Here is a 22,063-nt window from a genome sequence, read left to right as displayed (position 1 = left end):
TCCTTGAGCGTTTGAGGAGAACTTTCAGAAAGAGCTCTAGACTGAGAAATCCTATAGAAGCCCCCCACAGGCAGCTAACGAACACAGAAACCTGGCGTCCTCTTTAATTACTGATAAGTTGTGAGCCAGCTAAACACAGTGGCTTTCACCCACCGGAGGCTCTAATCACTTTAAAAGGGACTGCTGATCCTAACTGCCGAGTCAGAGGATTGTATGGCAGGTGCCACTGTGAGCTCCCAGAACAGACGCTATTGGCCTGCTACTCTCAATCCTCCCCCCTCCCTTTTTGTCTGGCACAGAAACGCATGCCATCTGAAAAAAAGGGGGAGAGAGAGAGAGACAACCCTCCATGGACTTCTACAAAAATTGTTCAGCTGTTCTTGCAGGAAGAAGAAGAGTTTTCTGGAAAGCAAATGAAGGAAATGTGATGGGAATCTTTTTAAAAGCTGTTTTTCTTTATAATGTAATCAATACAGTGTGCCCATTGACTGTTAAACAGGGATGAACACAAGACAAGACAACTATACTAAACTAAACATACTTGTGCTGGGAGCACAGATGGAATTTAGAGTCTGCTTTTAAATAAATCATGCTGTGCAGTGAAAACACTCCTATACATTAGTGAAAACACACATACATTTAGTGACACACTAAAGTGAGACAGTGAGCACATATGCCCAAAGCTGTGGGCAACCATCGCAACCATTGCTAAACCCTCTTAAATGTCACAACGTTGTTATTACTGGCCTGGTGCTCTAACCCTAAACCACCACTGTCCCAGTGATTGTGTATTACAGTTTCGGTATGTTCACAAATATTCATAATGGCACACTTTTCTGCTGCAATAATTTATTGCAAGCAAAGGTGTCAGGAGTGTTCACATTCATTATTCAGGTAGAAGTATAGATACTTGGGTTAAAAATACTTTTGTAGATGTTGAATTAATAAATCAAGCTTAAATTGTAAAAGTATTTTATATATATATATATATATATATATATATATATATATATATATATATATATATATATATTAGATAAAAAATATATATATATATCAACCATACTAGGCTACATATGTCTGCTATATTCTTACTGGAGTATGGTGTTATGTGCAGGTGTGATGGATTGGGTATATAAGCCAATAGGTGTCATCCTTCTTATCCAACCACAATCAAATTCACTTCATCTGGATGGAGAGATTTATATGGAAAAGGATTTTCTTTTTTAATGGTGAAAAGCCAGATTGAAAACAAGCTTAAAATAAAATTGTGGTATCAGGGCTATTTTTAAAATGTAAGGAGTAGAAAGTTTGGATAATTGGATAAGCAGAACTAAAAAGTCAACTGAAAAATAATTACTTCAGTAAAGTATAGATAACCAAGTGACGCTTTTTAACTATGAAGGCACCGGGAAAAAGGGGCAGCTTCCCCCCTTGCCCCCTTCTCCCACTTGAGTCCTCCAGTGGATGATGATCTAAATCTTTGTCTAAACAGTGCATTCATATCAAAGCAGCTCAAGAAAATCAACTGATAAAACTTTCAGTGTTTTATTCATATGTACATCTCCATCCCCAGTTTTTGCCCTGAAAGTAATTGTGATCATACAGATGGTAAGTACTTATAATATTTTTTTTTTGACAACTTTTACAGCCTCTGTACAAGAGCATAGGTTTCATGGAGTTCACATCTACATCAGCAACATCGTTTTTCTTTGTCAGAGAAACCAAGAACAAGCATATATGGGATGGGGGGTGGGGGTGGTGGGGAGATGGGGGAGGGGCAGAGGGAGAAGAAGGATCAACAGACAGTGGATGAGGGCATATACAGAAGCAGCTCCATCAGGATCGACTATGTACAATACAAACCATTCATACAAATTAAGCTCTAAGATATAGAATTCAATACATTACTGTGTGTTATAATGGCAATGAGCGAGCCCTCTAACCACTGCTGGATCTTTTTAAACACTACAGGAGACAGTGTGGGCTGAACCATCCAAGATTATTACAGTACTAGAACATAGCTGGAACAGCTGAGGAACAACTGTGTGGTTTATCGGGTTCTTACATTTCTTTTCTTTTTATTTCTTGATTATTTTATATTTTTTAAAGGTAGAAAACATGCCCTTAGTCAAGGCGTGTTCATTTCCCGTAGAAGCCACTTCCTCGTCCACAAAGGCGCCAACGCAAGTTTAGGGTTGTCCTTAGTTTGTAGGCGGGAGTCTGGCTCCGGAGGAGAGAATTCAGCAAAGCTTGGGGGTTTTTGAGGATTTTAGACAGAGGGGAGGATGACAGCCATTTCTTTTGGATATGGTACAATATTCCAATCCCTTTCAGACTTCAAACGTCCAGAATACACCACTGTTGGCAGAAAGTGTATTGTCTTCGCTTCCATGTATTGTCAGTGGGGTTAATAAACAATAAACTAATAAATGTTCAGATGGCTAAACAAATAATATTAATAAATGCGTATTTAAGAAATAAACACTTAATAAACACAATAAATAAGTTTAGAAACAAAAGAAAGATAAACATTGAAACACACTAAATTTTCAATCATTTGAAAAAAATAATACTACTAATAATACTAATAATAATAATAAGAAGAAGAAGAATGAACAAACAGCTGGCAGATGCCATGATTTACTATCCCCTACAACTGTGATCAGAAGACAGTAATCTAGTAATCAACATTTTATTAATAAAACCACCTAAAACAGTAACGAGTACAAATAAACTAATCTAAAATAAAAACCAGACTGACACGTTTAACTGAAGAACACGGCAGCAATAATAATAATCATAATCTTGCTCTCAGATGACATTTCTGTATAATGATATTTGCACAAAAAATTGAAATCCTTTGAGACATTTCGTTAGATCTGGGTCACTTTAGGTAGGCATGTTTGGGACAGTACGAGAAACACATATTTGTTGTGCTCGGGGAGAGATTTTTCCCCGACTTTGCCTCTGTTGTCCTTCAAACAGGGGGGCTTCGGTGGCAGGGCTTCAGCCAGAGGGGAAGTAGGGGGTGTCGCTGTGGTAATTATAGTCCGGGCAGACTTTCTGCACCAGCTTGTAGTCGGTGCTGTAGAAGGAGATGTAGATGCAGATGACTTTGAAGGGCTTTGAGCAGAGCCAGGAGACGTGGCTCTGCGTCTGCTCCTGGAAGCATGTCTTGGACGGGTCGAAGTTGCAGAGCGTGTTCTTTGAGCCCTTCTCCACTTTTTCGTACTCGATGCGGCAGTTGAAGGACTTGGAGTCCTTGGCGTCGATAACAGACTGCTGGGCCGTCAAGTCGAACTCCACGATCTTGGTCGGTGGGACCAGGCTGACGGACACGTTCCCCTGGCCCGTGGAATTGTGTCGAAAGTAGACGCTGAAGGTGCCGTTGCCATGGTCGACGATCTTGCCGGTGATGAGAAGGTTGAGCTTGACCGTCTTTATGTTGGAGTGGAAGTCTCCCCAGCCGAACATTTTCTTGAACTTGCCCGTCTTGACCATGGGCCGTCGCTTGGCCCTGGGTCGGGAGTCCTGCAGGTCGGTGGAATTCCTCAGCCAGTCCCACAGGTCCTGCTCTGAGTAGGGCTCCGGCGTGTCATAGCGCAGGTCCAGGGCTGTGGCGTTCTCCTTCCCGTGCAGAGTCTGTGACAGCAGCCGACTGATCGACAAGTCCTTGCTGCTTTCTGTCCATATGTGCTTTAACGTTGATTTGGGGCTTCCTGACTTGAGCAGCTCTGATTTCCCTGGGATGGAACCGTGAACACTTGAAACCTGAAGGGACACAGAGAAAATATTGTTTATTGAGCCACCTTGACTTTGAGAAACACCTTGACAAAAAACAGTCACCACAATAAACAAGTGAGCAATTAATTTAGCATCACACAGATTATTAATCTTCCATTCCAAAGATATTGACCTCCGCCTCCTTACTGGAGCATGTAGCATCCCGTAAGAAAGGAAAAAAAGACAGATCTAAGATATTCGGAGGGAAAAAGAGATAATCGATCCTAGCTGCAAGCTTCAATTTGGGAGAGTATTAGCTGACAGAAGCCATCTGGGAAATGGAACAGAGCGTGGCGAATGAGAAAAAGAACACAGCCATCAAAGTTCCAACAGCATTGTTCTACGCCTCCATCCCACACCTTTCCTCATCCACCACTAAGAACGGGGCGGTAAAGGGATCTCCAGCAGCCTGGCCTGATAACGGTGGCAGCCATTCAGTGAGTAAAGAGCAGACTATTAACCAGCAAGTGCTCCTTGAATTGATGATTGATGAACCCCTGGGTTCTCTCCATTTAGTGCCAATGAGTGGTATTAGGTTCATACAGAGCACGGTGGAGTGCTGTGACATTGATTGCCTGATTTCTACTGTAAGACGTGACAGCAGATCCGTCTTGCTGTGGTTTTTGCATCTCGTAGGCTGCCCCCAGGATCGATAGTTAGAAAATAAGGTTTCGCTACCAATCAGGCTGACCCTTCGGACGGAATTGCCTCACAGCGTGTCAGCATAAGGGCGATACAGGCTAGTTTTAAACACCGCGTCGGGTAGAAAGGGCGGGCCGGGGCGGCTCACCTAAGAAATTCACAGCGAAAAATAGAAGCAATCAATACCTGACCTCCCGATTGCTTTGAATTGCAAATCGCGAGTTACATACTATCAAGAAATCTGCAAATCTAAGGGTTGCCGGAGAAAGGTCCGGTTCAAGTGCTTAACTCAAGTGTTTGAGCAATGCATTACGGCCGTACGTGCAGCCGATCAATCTTAGCTCTGGAATACTGATCATCTGAATGGTTCTTCTAAGCTACCCTTTATAAGAAGCCATACTTCATTAAGCTCGTTGCCCACAGCTCTTATTGATTAAGAGCTCTAGGAAATGAGTTGAATGTTTTTGGGTTTTTTTGGGGGGAAGAAAAGAGTATTAAAAAAAAGCTAATGAAGATCAATTACTCTTCATCTCACCTGGGATAATGGGCCAGTCAGCCCTTGCCCTGTGTTGAAACAGTGTAATGATGTGTGTTTTATGGTCAGTGACTACATGCTTGGGAAGCATGATTAAAGACTTGAGTCAATTATTTATGGCTAATAACTGGAGGGAAAATACACATTCGCAGAGTGTAGTGAGCAACTTTGAAAGAGCAATTTTGCGTACACTTCATTGCAGCCTGGTGAAGGGTGAGCGAGTGCGAATTGATGAATAGACCTTTACAAACGCAGGGTGGCAAGTGGACACCTGAGCTTGCTTTATAATAAATGTCAAGACAGCAGAAAAGTAATTCTCCACAGTCTGATTCAGCCATATTGGCTGTGTTTTTTTTTTTACACTTCATGCCCGATTAGGTATAAACCAAATTCATTATCTTTATAGGTAGCCTGAAAAATATCTATGTCGTACAAAAAAAACTTTTTTTAACATCAACAACAATCCCCAAAACAAGTTGTGCAGAAATAGCCTGTTAAAAATGGCCGTTTTTAGAGAAACCCTTGTTTCTGAATGATTGCACTAGGCCATAAAGCAGTTATGTGAATGCAGGCCTCAGTGTGCCCATTGTCCTGCCCGTGTTGGGCTGAGAGCCAGTCTGTCTGCTGGAGCTTCATCAAGCCAGCTGCAGTGTTCACCTGAGGGGACAGTGCATCTGGTAAACATGGGCAGGGGAAAGCCACGGCCAAGCCCTGCACCTCCACCACTGACAGGCAGACAGACGCAAACAGCTGGGCTCCCTCAGGCGCTGCGCTGCGCCGGGTCAGCTAGTGCAGCATGTGGACATACCTTATGTGTCTTAACAGCGCCGCTTACTTTCAGCGCTCAAAGGCTGCCTTCAGGTCAGTGTGAAAAAAACATAAATGAATAAATGCAAATGTTAGCACACTACATTTATCAAAGCTACCATATTTATTTGTGAATTGTTTGGGGAAGTTTTGACCACTGCCATCTTCATCAAATGTTCTTGAGGCAAATCTTATCTTAAAATAAATGCACTTTGAGCTAGTGATAAGAAAATTGAATATTAAAAAACTGAATTAATTTTCACAGGTTCATTTAAACAATCTGGAAAACTCATTTCAAGTTTTTTAAAGATATTTTACTCATAATGTGAAAAAGACAAGTTATACACACAGTTTTAGTGGCATAAAGTACCATTTTAGTGGATGAAACTTTGATAAAACCAATCTAATCTAAATAATGGTAACAGATCTAAATTATGTAAAAAAAAATGCTCAAAGATTACTTTGTAGCACATTTATTACACTATAACATATAATATAAAATATATATAAAATATTCTTATTCTTCTAATTATTATGGCTGTTTGTCTTACAGTTTTTAAGATACTGAAACCAGTCCAACTAAATATTATTCATTCTAGCTGTTAAGATGTATAGTTTACACATTTTAACCAATGCTAAACCAATAGGAATAATAGGATCTATCTATCTATCAGCAACACTGCAACCAGTTGGCAACACCATATAAAACAATTAGGGAAAATGGTCTCGCAACTGCGGAGAAGTGTAAACCACTTAACTTTCACTACTATTCTGTTTTCTTCACTATTCTAACACTCTAACATTCACTTCTAGTGTTTTAGACAATTTTTACAGTTTTTGGTTTTGCCTCACTTCAGAACAAACAGAGGAAAAATACAAACTTCAGCCATCAAATTTCTCCAGATTTTGCTGCCACAACAGATAACCAGAAGTTTGGCAATACAAATGAGCATAATTACTGGAGCATTTCTCATTCATAACTATCGACTGCATGTTGCGAGGCCTTTAATGTCCTCTTCATTCAAATTCAGACAGAAAAGGGTTCTCCTATATTCAGTCTTCCATAGAGGCTTTGAACTTGTTTTTCGATCTGAGCTTCATAGCTATTTGCATCAGTGGTCTTGACACCACCAGGGAGGCCGTCAGCTCACAAAATAAATAGAAGCGCAGTCGCCCTCACACAGCCTGACATATTGATATGTCAAACAAATTTCAGGAGCAAAAGTCTAATCAAAAACACTGTAAATACTGCACATCTGCTGAGATAGAGAAGAGCGGGAGTGTTGTGTTTTTTTTTTTCTGGAAGAGACTGAAATACAACTAACAGCATGACATTCATATTTTACACAACAGCACTAAATCTGCATTTCCTCCAATTAAAACCATTAAGACAAACCAATTAGAATGCTACACTGAATGTGTTTTGTATAAACAAAGCCATACACTGAATAGTCATACAGCATGGATTAATGTACCTAATTACATAATAAATAAGGGATCCTTTGGCACCGACAACACTTTTTCTCACCCTAACACTACAGCTGTTGAGATCACATTGATCTCATTTAACAATGTCAGTCCTCTCTTTTTGCTGTTGCTAAAGCACGGTTCGGATCAGGCTGTGTATTGAGTGTCATTGGAAAACAGGCCTTTTGACTTGTGCAACAGACCGTTCTAAAAGCAGGAATTAGAAGATACTTGTTTAGCGCTGAAGCAGCGCCAGATTCCAGTAGTAATTAAAGTTAGTGGATTAAATGGAATAATTACGCAAGCTAATTTAGAAAAAGCAATTATGCTATTGCCACACATTTGTGTTTCCATCTAAGTGTTAATTTGCACTAATCAAGGTATTAATATGCATCAATAAGTCAATTAGAGCACTAGCTGGCATTTAAGCTGTGTCACGTATTAGTTATTGACATTTATTTGTCTTTGAGAGCATAAATGTTCCCACTCAGATATTTAGATTTCCCCCAAAGCTCTTTCTCCACAGTGGCTGTGAGATGTTCACTATAAAACATGCCTTTTTAATATACTGATACATCAAAAACAGTTCATGTGTTGAGAAAATTATTCTAGAAGGCTTAAATGTTTAATAATGGAAATCATACTGTATATGACTTTTATATGAATAAAATGAGATAAACCATAAGAAACTAATGATAAACATCAGTAAAAACTATAAAAAAAAAGCAATAGCTCACAGATGTGGCAGAATTATGATATGCAGTGTTTTCAGATGCCTAATTGTACAATGTGGTTACAGTGTGCTTTGCGGTTGCATCTCCAGCAAGGATAATATGTTCAATAGCCAAAAGTTGCTTAGGTTTAAAGGTTTTCAATAAAATAATTAGGAATCAAATCATAAAAGACTCATTTAAATGAGATGAATAATAAAAAGAATAATAATAATAAGAAGAAAAAAACTTGGGAACACTTTCTATGAATGGTGTGTCTATTACACTCTATAAACATACTCACGTATTACACATTATAATGCATTTATAGCACATTACAAACATGATTATAAGTATATATATAAAAATGTATAACACACTCTAGCCATGTTTATTATGCATTATGAATTGTGACCATAATGCATCATAAGCTGTTCTTGTAATATGTTACACATCTGAAGTAAAATATCATATATCTGTTACTATTATAACCCCATGATGGACATCTGTCACTACTTTACTGTAAAATAACACATTATAATATATTATAAAATAATATAAGCTATTCATGAGTGGTTAAAATTAACTACAGCAAGCTTTGTTTAGGCAGCAGCTCTCCTAATATTAATTAAGTATTAGTTCTTGGTATTAATGACAAACACATCATGCATTATAAACATATATATATTTCTTTTTAATATAATACATTTAAATGTACTATAGTGAGTTATGAGTATGAGTATGAATACAATAGACATGACATTCATAGAAAGTGTTACCAAAAACTCAACAACAGGAAGGAACTATAAGAAAACAGTGACTCACAGTTGTGTCAGAATGATGCTATGAAGTGTTTATAGCAGTCCTGCTCACTGTGGTTACAATGCGCTTTGTGTTAAATCTTTAACAGCATTATTAGTGGAATAGCCAGTAAACTATAATTTAGCTGAGGGTCAAGCAACAATAAGCATTGTGCATAGAGTAAAATAATGAATGAATGAGATATATTTTTTTTGTGTGTACAGGGTTTGTGGCCCTGAGCACAATCAATATGTTCAATTCAAATAAGAGTACAACAAATAATAAGCAAAAAGAGAATGGCATAGAAAAAAAAGCATATTCTTTTTCCCTGTACTACGGCTGGGCATTTAATCAAAAATGAATCAAGACTAGCCTTCAACAACTCTGCAACCAACTTAAAGTTGCTAATATTGACAATATACAGCTCTGGAAAAAAATAACAGACCACTTCATTTTTTGAATCAGTTTCTCTAATTTTGCTCTATACAGGTATATGTTTGAGTAAAATGAACATTGTTTTTTTATTCTATAAACTACTGACAACATTTCTCCTGAATTCCAAATAATAAAATATTGTCATTTAGAGCATTTATTTGCAGAACATAAGAAATGGCTGAAATAACAAAAAAGATGCAGAGCTTTCAGACATAACAAAAACAAGTTTATATTCACAAAGTTTTAAGAGTTCAGAAATCAATATTTGTTGGAATAACCCTGTTTTTTAATCACAGTTTTCATGCATCTTGGCATGTTCTCCTCCACCAGTCTTACACACTGCTTTTGGATAACTTTATGTCACTCCTGGTGCAGAAATTCAAGCAGTTCAGCTTGGTTTGATGGATTGTAATCATCCATCTTTCTCTTGATTATATTCCAGAGGTTTTCTATTTGGTAAAATCAAAAGAACTCATGGTCTCTTATTTTTTCCATAGCTGTATATGAAGCTGTATAACTGAAAATGAAGGAAAGCTCAAACCAACTGACAATTAATCAACTCAAACAGTGTAGACCAAAGTAAAATGCAGTATCTGTCAAAATATCTGTTAAAATAAGAATCCATTAATCGTAATTGAGGTAAAATGTTCAATTAAACATAAGTGCAGATCTGAAAAGGATGGTTGTAGATTTACACACGTCAGGGACGTCTTTTGGAGCCATTTCTAAACAACTGCAGACTCCAAGATCACTTCAAACAACTACTTGTAATAATGGTTATTGCCAAAATGTGAAAGAAGACCAAAACCGCAAACCCAGTAATATTTTAGATGGTTAACACAAGAATCAACAAGGCACAGACCTGCCATGAACTACAATCACATTTGCCATTGTCTACAGACAGTGGAGAGTAATATATAATTGCCACAGACTAAGAGGCTCCAGAAACAACACCTTTTAGGTCAACTAAAGTTTAAGCTGATCACAAGAAAAAAGAGAAAATGTCCTCTAAAGAAATTCTTATGGTCTGATGAGACAAAGATATTTCGAGGAGTAAAGGTAAGGTGGACACTGTACCAACTGTTAAACACGGTGGTGGTAGCATCATGCCCTGAGCTGTTTTGAACGAAGGTAGATGGAACAATGAATGAGGAATAATTAAGTTCTCTCAGAATTCTTCAACATAAAATTACTGAACGTCCAATATGGCCATTATATTCATATATATTTATGTTTAGTATGAGCGTATATAAACGTCTGACCACATTTGTACGTGGTATATATGTAGGTATGTATCAAGGCATGTATATGTACTATATTTCGTTTTAGCTAACTGAAACTTGGGACCCTGAAAACCAAAAAAGTACAAAGAAATGCATAGAATAATTAGTTATTACATTAGTAATCCACTCTAAATTACAGGTGTGCAATACAACAATATGTATATGCCAAAATATGTCATGAATTTTAGTATTTTAAACACATTGTGGTGTTTAAAGATGCTTAGAGAACACCTACTATCTCCACATTTAAATACAAAGAATGTGATTACGATTTCTATTGTGCCCTGTGTCTCAAAGTACTCGTCACCTGCTCCACACTAGCCAATCATGAAACAGCTTTCCTGCTCAGCTTCTCCTGAGTATTGATTTACTTCACCTGTGACTCATTACTCTCCTAGGTATATAAACCCTGTCTGTACCATTGTAACTCTGCAAAGTATTCCCAACCCTGTTGCTGCATTGTGAGCAGTCATGTACATGTTTAGTTTGTTTGATTGCCTGGTTTTGACTGTGGATTTGATTGTATTGAAAGAATCTTGCAATGATCTTTTAATCTGATAATCTGTAGGAATATTCTTAAGTGACCAATCTGACTGAGAACTATTGCTCTACATCTTTAAAAAAAATCAATTAACTGTCTAAATCAACCACATCCCTTTAAACTCAGAGAGAGGAGACAGAACAGCATGTGCGTCCACTTCTCAGGATATGCACTTCTTTCCAATCGGCTGATTCCTAAACCAGGCTCGCCATGCCATGTCCAGACTGAGAGAAATGAAAAAGGAAAGGCTAAAATGAAGATGGATTCCAGCTAAATCCACTCCTGCTAACAAAGCATTGTGCCGGCTCTTCCCCCTGCCTCCCTCCAATGTGCGTTGGTTAGGGGGAGCGCAGAAGCATGGAGCAGGAGCCCATTAGCTCCATGACGAGGCGCTGAGCTTTGGGATAAGCTGCTGGGGCAGGGATGCATGAGGCCCGGCGGAGGAGCTGGACAGCTGCTAAGCAGCACTGTAATATCACACTGTGTCCATGCACTAGAACTGCCTAATGGCGTTGTAAGAAGGCTGTTAGATGCACCATTAAAGCAGCCTCTTTCTCCAAAGAATGTGTGTATGTGGGTGTGAGTGTGTCTGCATCTGACTGTGTGAGATTGGGTGTGTATCTGTATGCATATTAAAAAAGGCCATAGGATGCTCTGTTAAAATAAAAAAAACTGGCCATACCAGCAACAAAGCTTATTTAAAGTCAAACCATATAGAATGCATATTTTATCAAGTATAGCTTAAATACATGCAAAACTGTAGGTGATATATTTGAGAAAAAATAACATTGTTGTTTTATTCTATAAACTACGGACAACATTTCTCCCAAATTCCAAATAAAAATATTGTCATTTAAAGCATTTATTTGCAGAAAATGAGAAATGGCTGAAATAACAAAAAAGATGCAGAGCTTTCAGACCTCAAATAATTCATGAAGTTTTAAGAGTTCAGAAATCAGTATTTGGTGGAATAACCCTGTTTTTTAGTCACAGTTTTCATGCATCTTGGCCTGTTCTCCTCCACCAGTCTTACACACTGATTTTGGATAACTTTATGCCACTCCTGGTGCAAACATTCAAGCAGTTTAGCTTGGTTTGATGGCTTGTGATCATTCATCTTTTTCTTGATTATATTTCAGAGGTTTTAAATTTGGTAAAATCCCCCATATGAATGACTGGCTACTAACAGAAAAAAGTAATTTATTAATGAGTAGACTGCTAAATCCCTATTGTGATTTTTCCAAATGAGGTATTAATTAAGTTAAGTATGCAAAAAAAAATGGCCACCAAAAAAAAAAATTCACACACAAACAATATTTCATTAAACCATCTTTAGCTTTGATTGCAGCACATATTCTCTGTGGCATAGTTTTGATAAGCTTCTGCAGCATCACAAGATTTATTTCAATCCAGTGCTGCATTATTTTTTACCAAGATCTTGCAGCAGCATTGATGATGGTAGAGTCTGACCACTGCACAATGTCTTCTCCAGCACATCCCAAAGATTCTCAATGAGGTTAAGGTCTGGACTCTGTGGTGAACAATCCATGTGTGAAAATGATGATCTCATGTTCCCTGAATCACTCTTTCACAATTCCAGCTCGAATAATCCTGGCATTATTATATTGGAATATTCCCGTGTCATCAGGGAAGAAAAAATCCATTGATGGAATAACCTGGTCTATATTCAGTATATTCAGGTAGTCAGCTGATCTCATTCTTTCAGCACATAGTGTTGTTGAATCTAGACCTGAACAACTGCAGTAACACCAGATACTTAGTAAAATCCAGTTGGAGACTGTTATTGGCCAGGCAGTACTAAATAAATTGTCCAAAAATCAGTATCATTTTTTTAAATTAATTGTTTGTATATAAAGATTGGTGTTTTTTTTTTTTTTTTTTTAAGAAATAACCATAAATCCACTCTAAAATTGTCTCTAAGAAATTGCTCCAGAGGAATCTTTGTGGCGTTAAGAATGTATGCATTTCATTATATTTACATCAATATTTTGTTTACTACTTGCTATGTTTGCTGTCTGTTTCTTAATATTCCAAGACAGATTATTACTAATTTCTCTTTCTCTTTTAGTATAATTCCCTTAGCCAGGCTTTGGTTTCATAATTAGTCATTGTAAGTGAAACACATTCAAATACCAATTTCACTTTTAAGTAATTTGAGCAAAAAACCCTTTAAATGTATATAAAAAAAAAGCTCTACGGGTGAAAACAGTTTATCTGCATTCATATGAATGCAGTGGTAGTCTGTAGTGCGGTGAAATGGTGAAGTCAGGCTCAGCAGAGATACCGGCGAAATCTCGAGACTAATGTGTCCTGAGGCCCCATAAATCAAAGCAGGCTTTCCTTTGTCAGCATCGCAGATGGCCCCGCCGCCCAATCACCCCAATTAAGAGGCGAGGAGGCAAACAAGAGGATTGCGTATGCAGCGAGAGACAGCAGAGAGAGAGAGGGGAAAAGAGAGTAAGAGAGAGAAAGAGAGAGAGGGCACCTGTTCAGCTGTCATATCCGGGCCTCTTCTGATCAGTGACTCTGGGCCTTCCTCTAAGCCACTCCAGGCTTGAATTAATGATGGCAAACAAAGCCAGTGCGAGGCTCCTCTCAGCTATTTGTGGTTGCCTTTCTCTCCACTCCTCTCCCTCTGAACTAATCTTCAATGTCACACTTAATGAGATTTTGGGATGGAATAATAAACTGAAGCTGCACTGCTCTTCTCTAAATGAATTCTTTCTCTTTTTTTTTTTATTCCTCCAGACCTGGATCCCCTCATGTATCATTACACGTCTACAGTGGCTACATATGCAACGTGCTCAGAGACGGACAGCGTGCAGACACCTGGCTTGTCTGGAACATGGCTTGTCTGTCTTTTCCAGCACATTCCTGTCATTCATACATTCCCTCAAACTCAATTATGATAGACGTGTTTTAATTACAAAGCCTATAATGTGAACTGATAAATGCCATAGTGGGAGCTGACAAAGTCGCAGGACATTAAGCCACAACGACACAAATGACTTGATTAGGAAAGACGGTGACTCGCACAGGAAAAGGCTTATAGGTTAATAAACTATCATTTCTTTAACTAACTACATGCATTGCTTGCAAATTAGAACGCATCAAAGTGCTGAGCTAATGTTAACACGTGTAATACTGAGACAGATCAGGATGCAGAACGTTGAATATGTGCAGTCGTTTGCAGTCACAATGCAACTGTTCTGTGATCAGTGTAGCACTAATAAAAATAATAATACTATGATAAGCAAATGGATCATGCTATAGGATTGTCTTGCCATTAATTTTTTAGGGTAAATTTTGATCAGTTTGGGGCGCTAAGCCACATTTTGTTTAGGGGAACTGAATGCAAAACCCAATTAAGGTTTGTATGCAAGAATGACATAGCAATATTTTTTATTTATACCGGGTATGAAAAGAATATGGGTAAAGACAAGGAGTAAAGAAAATAATCATCAATTACTACATGATATAAATAAATGAATACATGACAAACTTAAAAAACATAATCTACCTAAAGATTCTATTTTGGTGGAGTCCCCTGGTGGCATGGAGTCTCAATAATAAAAAAAAAAACTTGTATGTATTGTATAATGTATAATGTATAGTTTAATGTAAAAATGTTTTTTTTTTATTCTATTGGTCAATTTCTATTGGCCATTCTTAGCAGTGTAGACAGCTAGTGTTTAGATGTGTTTTTTTTTTTTAGCAAATAAATAAATAAATAAACATAATGCAAGGTTTTGTTCCTGAAAAGATTTCACAACTCATCACATTTATTTTATTTGTTTAGGTTTTTTTATTATTAGTACAAATATCCAACAATCAATCAAATAATATAATATAGTATAATTTAATATAATATCATAAAATAATATCCAATCAAATAATTAAGCAACAAGAGAGAGCTTTTTAAATGTTGAGCCAAGGCTACTATACAATACAGTCCATTATTAATTACACCTGCAATGAAATTTAGGTAAGTTTTATTTTAGATCTTTTTTTATGTCATGTTGCTTGTTTGGAGGAATAAAATTTTACATACAGTATGTTACAGAAATTACCTCACTACCTGTATACTTTAGATGTGTTTTGAATTAGCATTCTCAGTGTGTGTCAGCACAGGATTAGCCTTTTTTTAAAATAAAGAATCAAAAGTCAAAATGTTGAATCCTTGTCTATAGCATAGTAATAGAAAGGCACTGAGCCTTCCATGCGTCACACAACACACATAACACACGGGAAAAAAAAAAAAAACAAACATGTAAAACCTGCAGGAAGGCTTTGTTTTGCATGCTAAACCCAGAAACCTTCAGCCTGTAGATAGCGTGCATCTTTTCTTATGGGATAGCTGTGCTGTGTGTGTTTTTTTTTTCTTTTAGAGGTGTTGGAAAAGGTTCAAGAGTCAGGTGAAGAGCGGCGCTCTCCGGGGAGGCGCGCATTATAATGCACGATCCTCGTTCCAAATCAAATTAAGCCTGTAATCCAATAAACTGCCATTTCTGCTGCGAGTGACCCCACAGGACCTCATTTCAAATCCATGACAAGCTTTAATCAATATGATTTAGTGGTTGAGGACACAAATAACTTGGGCAGGCAGAGAGACGGAGCGACGTAGCAGCAGTAGCGGTACTAGCGGCACACTCTGCGGCTGCGGGTTTTACAGACGGCCTGTGGTTTGTTACAGTCCTGCATTGATCTGTGGGTATAATGTGATGGCAGTGGAGAGGAGATGCTGGAGGTGGGAGTGAGAGTGAATCTAGAGAATAGATAGAGACTGCTATCATGATAACCCCCTGGAGGGGCATTTAACTGAACACCAGTGATCAATATGCTTGTGTCCATTTGGGCAGGCCATCGACAAGGCCATTTACAGTTTACAGAGTCTGACAGAGTGACTCTGACCTGCCGGGAGGGCTCAGTCTCGGCACTAACCGCATTCCAGATTCATTTCGTTCTCATTTCCTCATTTGACAGCTAAACCAGCGGCAATCAAATCTGCAGCTGATATGCAGCTACACTGATAGTGGCCCGATCCCTTATTTGTTCATGTAAACACAAGCAAAACAATGCAATCATCAGTGTTTGTGCACGATTCGTACATTATTTTTTTTTCTTTGTACTGCAGGATTAAACCTGAAATGAAGAGCAAATATCAGGCTGCTTTTTCAGGCCCGGCGTGATTCCCCTTCTATTTCAGCTGCAAGCCATTCAGACGTGTGTATGTGCGTGAATATGTGTGTGTGTATGTGTATGTGTGTGTAAGGCTGATAAGGAGTGGGAGAGCGTGTAACAAGTGCAACAACTGCGTTCTGTAGTGCAGAGAACATTTCTTTTACCCTTTAAAAAGAAAATGGAACAAGAAAACACATTAATAGGGACTCATAAGAAAAAAGTACACTCCAAAAACAATTGCATAATCTACAAAGGCACTCGAGATGAATATTACAGCAATTGCACAGGAGTCACACTGGGAGAGCCTTTACACCCCCCCCCCAAAAAAAAAAGAAGGAAAAGGGGAAAAAAACCTAAACCTAATGAAATTTAAGCAGTGAAACCTGAGACAGTCAACCTTATCACTTCCCTCCAATTACATTTTGCTAAATTGCTTTCCATTCAAGGCATGTGGCGTGCCTCAACACACCACAGACCGAGGTTCATGTTCAGCACAATGAAGCCCTGCTCCGGCGTACCTGGCCACCTCGCTCCGCCGGCTCAGGCTGCTGAAGGCCCGAGAGATTTAATATATCGCCGCTGTATCGGATATACGGGCCGCTTCACCGCAATAAGAACTAAACCCCGCCGCCATATTCATAAAGAAGCCTGGTATAAGCGAGGCCTGAGACGGACCCTGAAGCCAGTAAACTAATGCAATTTCCTGCTGAAAGGCTGTTGAGTCCAGCTGAGCCAGACATACCCCAGCGAGGTTTACTGCAGAGATAAACCGGCCCATATTTGTGCTGTTCAAAGTGGACCCACTAAATCCATCCAAATTCCCAAGGTCTACCAGCCACCAGCTCTACTTACAGCTTGTCCGGCCCAATATGTCCACAGGAAGTCACAGCACAAGCTAAACACATTATTGCCAAAACAGAACAGTGCATTGTTGCTGCCACACAAAACCTTGCAACTCCAAAATGACAATTTTACAGGAGAAGGAACAGATATTTTAAGGTCAGTAAAAAAAAAAATTAAGGATTTGACAACAAATCATTTTAAAGCAGTTCTATTGGTCTATTCACCAACATTTTTGACACAAATAAAAAAAAATGCAAGATTTACATTATTCCAAAAAGAAAAGTTTTTAGCCTGACTGTGATTATATACTATGACAGAAAAACACATTAAAAAAAACATTAGTTTATGCATCATGGTAGTCTGACTGTAAAATGGTAGTCAGACTGTAAAAGCAGCCTTGGTGATAGCATTACTGTGCTTTTCCATATCGACGCTGTCCAATGAAAAACACTTATCTCCAAAACAGCAACTTTACAGAAGAGAGAAAAAACCTTGTAAACTTTCAATTGATGTCAATGTAAATAGAGTTTATTTCAGATCATTTTGAAGAGTTTCTATGGGTCTGTTTATCAATAAATTTTGGCACAGTGTAAGGGACAGTTTATCTGTTCAAATTATGTAGTAAACTAAAATTCGACAAAAATGGAGACAAGTGTTTTTCATTGGACAGCGACGATATGCAGGTAGTGTGATTTTAACCTCTAATTACTAGGGTTTTACACAAAATGTGTAAAAATGTGCTATGAACACCTTTGAATCCTAATTATGCTCTAACAGTGTGGATACATTGAAATCTAACATTGATTAGCTAAGCGCTAAACACAACTAGCACTGACACTGATGTGTGTACAAGCCTCTGAAACACTGATGTTCACGATACACTGATATCAGAACCACACCACTATCATGACACTACTTCATCAGGGGCTTTTCAGTCTGTGCTGGTTCACCACTGAAGGTGGGGAGCTGTGCATCAAACTGTGCATTAATGTGCAACTAGAAAGTTGATCTAAGGTATGTGGAGCTTATAAAGCATCTACAAATTACAAGGCAAGTGAAGGGTATGTTTATATATTTTCAACAAAAACGTTGTATTACAAAAAACAAGTGAAAAAAAGTGAAAAAAACAAAACAAAAACCCAAATATCTCCAAAGCTACAACATTAGCTGTGAAGCAATAAATATGCTTCACTTTTTAGTTTTTTCTATAATATCTTTGTATATTTTATACTTTTATTATGTTAGAATACATTTTATCATCCAAAGTTTGATATTAAGATTACAGTATAACAAACTTTTGCACTGTAAAAAAAAATGTAAAGGCAATCTAACTTGCCTTTAAGAGTGGTTGGTGTGGCGCAGTAGATAACACCACTACCTGCCAGCTACCAGCCACCACATTGTGTTGGAGACTGGGGTTCAATTCCCTGTCTGGGTGACTATGACGCATTACATCAATAAGAGTCCTTGGGAAAGACTCCTATAACACTACACTGGCCCAACTCTGTAATAGGAATAACCTTGTAAATTGTTCTAGATAAATTCGTCAGCTAAAATGCTGTGAATGTTTAGTGATAAAATAACTTAATACAGGGTCTTTTTGAGTAAATTAGTTTATTCAAAAGTGCTCCTTATATTTTTACTTCTATTTTTAATTGTGCATCTCAGTTTAGTTAAAAATACATTAGTAACATTAGCAAACTTAACACTAGTACATGAGCCACAACTGGAACTGACTTCAGTCATTTGAATCCCAGCCAGCACTGCAGATAGGATTACACAGTAAATATACTGAGACAAAAGGACATTGTTACACAAACAATTTCTGCTGTGTTTCATTTACAACTAAATGTGGGATAAAAAACAATTTGACTAAACAAAATGAATCTAATTAAAGCAGCTCGCTCCTGTATTCAGCTACTTTATCATTTTTGGTAGGCCTAACTTCGTATAAACACTTGTGTTGAGTTAAACTTAAGATCACTCTTATCACAGAAGGTCTGATCCTGCTCAATAAACTCCAGCGATAAACCCTCAGACAGAGACGCCAAATATGTGGAGTTGTAATACTAACAGAGGGACATACCGAGCTGCTGATGCAGCTCCAGGCTAAACCGAGAAGAAGAGACCTGTATCTGATGGACCAATAGGGGTCAAATCCTGAGAAAGCAGCCTGAGGGAGGTTGAAAGCAGGTCAGACAACCCTGTTGCTGATCCATGTGTTGTTTTCCACAACTGAAGCTGGTGTATTTAATCACTGAGCGCAGCCTCAGAGATACAGCAGCTTTAGTGCTGGATGAAGCTCCACAACACTGAGCTCTTTTATTACGCTAACATAATTATAATCTTGTTTCCCCTTTTCATTCCAGCAAAAGACTATTTGCACTCATGAGTGCCAGCAACTGAATGAACCTCAAAAAAAAAAACAAGAAAGAAAAACACAGGGGTATAAATAAGCATGAGAGAGCCTGTGTGTAGAGAAAAAAAAATATATAAAATGCTCTGTGTAGCTTTAGAATGTGGGGAATATTAATTCATTAACAATATATATTTTTTTGCTTGCTGTCCAGATACAAAGAACTTATCTGTTAAAAAAAAAACTCTTTAAAACATACTTTTTACCACAATTATTTATTTTATCACTAAGGATATCAATTTATTCATAATTTCAAAATGGCATATCCAAGTAAATTTACCTTTCTATATTACAAACTACGAAAAGGATGAAATGATGATAAATTAATCAGATATATGGAGTCATATTAAGGAGCATATATCATATACTATAGCTTCTAGGCATACCATTACTAGTATAACTAAATCTTGCATCTATTTAATGGTAAATGTACACGTAAAACTTTATATATTAACTGTTATAATGAACATTAAAGAGTTCATATGAGTTTTTCTTTTTTTTCCTCAAGCAGAATTACAATATTACAAATAAATAAATACATAACAACAACAAAAATACATTTAAAAAAATGCTGTTTTTTGCACCAATGTCCGATTTGTCACATACAGTCTAAAGTCTAAGTTTAGATATCCTTGGTTAGATTGTTGACGTATTGTTGTATTGATGATGTAATGATGTAATGAGTAATAAGTTAATAAGTGTGAACACATTTACATCCTCTACTGAGAACTAAATTATATATAATTATATTAATACATCACAAACATTAAATGGTATGTGTGCAAAAGCATGTTAAATATGTTAAATGCAGAAATTGCATTGCATTAAAGTTACATATATAAAATTCAATGAAATCTGATCATTGGTGGGACTGTATTGGATGTACTACTGTGTTGGATGTAATAGCATTTATAATTAATTTTACACTAATTTACATTTTATAATACGTTTTTCCAACCTATATTAATTTAAAATGTAACCAGAATATTAGACATCAGTTCTGTTTAGTTTTATTTAGATGACCTCTGCTGTGATTGGCTGCCTAACCCTAATGTATAAAGCAACCTGAACTGAAACACTCTTCAGTATGAATGGGCGGAGCTAAACTGCTGTAGGCTGCACTGATTTTTTTGCAGATTAGTTTCTAGGAAAGATAAGGCTCACACAATGTAAAGACCACCAGATGGTATGATCAAATTGTGGATTGCATGATTGAATAAATACATAAACAAGTAAATAAATATATATATAAATATATATATATATATTTTTTTAAATAAAAAATGCATGCATGTGCAATATGAATGCAGTGAATTGAGTCAAGCTAGCTTAGTCAGTAAGCACAGTATGTTTTGCTGAACACTGTACGCAGAATAATCCTGACGCACCTCTAGGCCTCCTTAATGTAAGAAGAGGTGTGTGAAAGCCTATAATTCACTGCTGCTGCTTCACGGATTCTTGACAAGGTGGTGCGTAGGATTCCCAAGATGCATCTGGGCGCTTGACTCTCAGCTGGCTGGCTGAGAACGTTCAGAGCTGCTTATGTTCTTGTGAGTCAGATTCACGCACACAGCGACTGTGTGTGTGTGTGTGTGTGTGCAGTCACAAGGCAGTGAAAGAAACAAAGACTCTGGGAAAGAAAGAGAGAGGGGGGAGCGAGATAGAGAGAAAAAGAGAGAGAGAGAGAGAGAGAGCAGCAGAATGAAGTAGGGAAAGAGGCAGAAAAGATTCATTCAAAATGATTTTGCATTTACGGCGGTGCAGGAAAGCAGCAGCATTACAAATGAAAGTGGATTTTGTATGCTAGATTTAACCTTAAATGGTTTCGCCATGCACTGCTATCATCTCTCGCAATTGTGCAGGGAGGGTCACCTCCCAGTCTCCATTCTGCTGATAGGAAATACCATTCTCCATGCAGATATACACTTACAGACGACACCACTTTAAAAGAACTTAACAGGTAACCCCTATTCTTCATCCTCTGTAAGGGGAACAATGGGGATTTCTGGCTCTTGGCTGCTGCTTTACGGCGGCATTTGATTTCCCTCCGAGTGGGTGTGCGCTTAAAAACGCGCTTTCAGGAAAAGAAAATCAATTTGAATTCATAAATAAAAGCTATTTGTAAGCTGGTTTAGAACAATAACAGCAATCGTTAGCGTTTTTTTGTTCGGTGTGATTTTGGTAAGTACCTAATTAGAGATGGTGTATCAACATTAATGAGTATCAATCAGTACAATACTGGCACCAGCAGAACCTGCAGGAAGGAGAGGAATGAATTCATTTTAACCCATTTAACCCTTTAACAAACACAGCCTGAAATAATACACACACACACTAATGGGATGTTGTAAGATGAAGGTGAATGTGATGTTGTTAGCTCTCTCTCTCTCTCTCTCTGTGGGGTAGTTGAGTGTTTGAGTACTGTAAGTATGGTGGCCTACTTTGAGATGTTTACTGTGGATGAAGTGCTGCCATTAAACATCCAGTAGTTCCAGTAGTTTTAACCCTTTGAGACCTGAATTATGACCCAGTGATGGTCATTGGTCAATGGTTTATCCTCGCTCACAAGATAACACCTTACAACTTGTACAGGTG

General features: G+C 37.8%; 1 protein-coding gene across 1 annotated transcript in view; it reads right to left on the bottom strand.

The window, feature by feature from the left end:
• Positions 1 to 1,534: 1,534 nt before the first annotated feature.
• The window catches only part of nxph1 (neurexophilin 1), a 50,143-nt gene continuing 29,614 nt past the window's right edge, over positions 1,535 to 22,063 (bottom strand). Inside the window, exon 2 of the mRNA XM_022683145.2 lies at positions 1,535 to 3,774. Within this exon, the coding sequence (XP_022538866.1) occupies positions 3,010 to 3,774 (765 nt within the window). The 3' untranslated portion in view covers positions 1,535 to 3,009. The remainder of the gene's footprint in view (positions 3,775 to 22,063) is intronic.

The sequence above is a fragment of the Astyanax mexicanus genome, chromosome 3 (assembly GCF_023375975.1).
Source record: "Astyanax mexicanus isolate ESR-SI-001 chromosome 3, AstMex3_surface, whole genome shotgun sequence".
Taxonomy (NCBI): domain Eukaryota; kingdom Metazoa; phylum Chordata; class Actinopteri; order Characiformes; family Acestrorhamphidae; genus Astyanax; species Astyanax mexicanus.
Note: the sequence above shows the minus strand (reverse complement) of the source record. Positions and strands in the feature narration are given on the sequence as shown.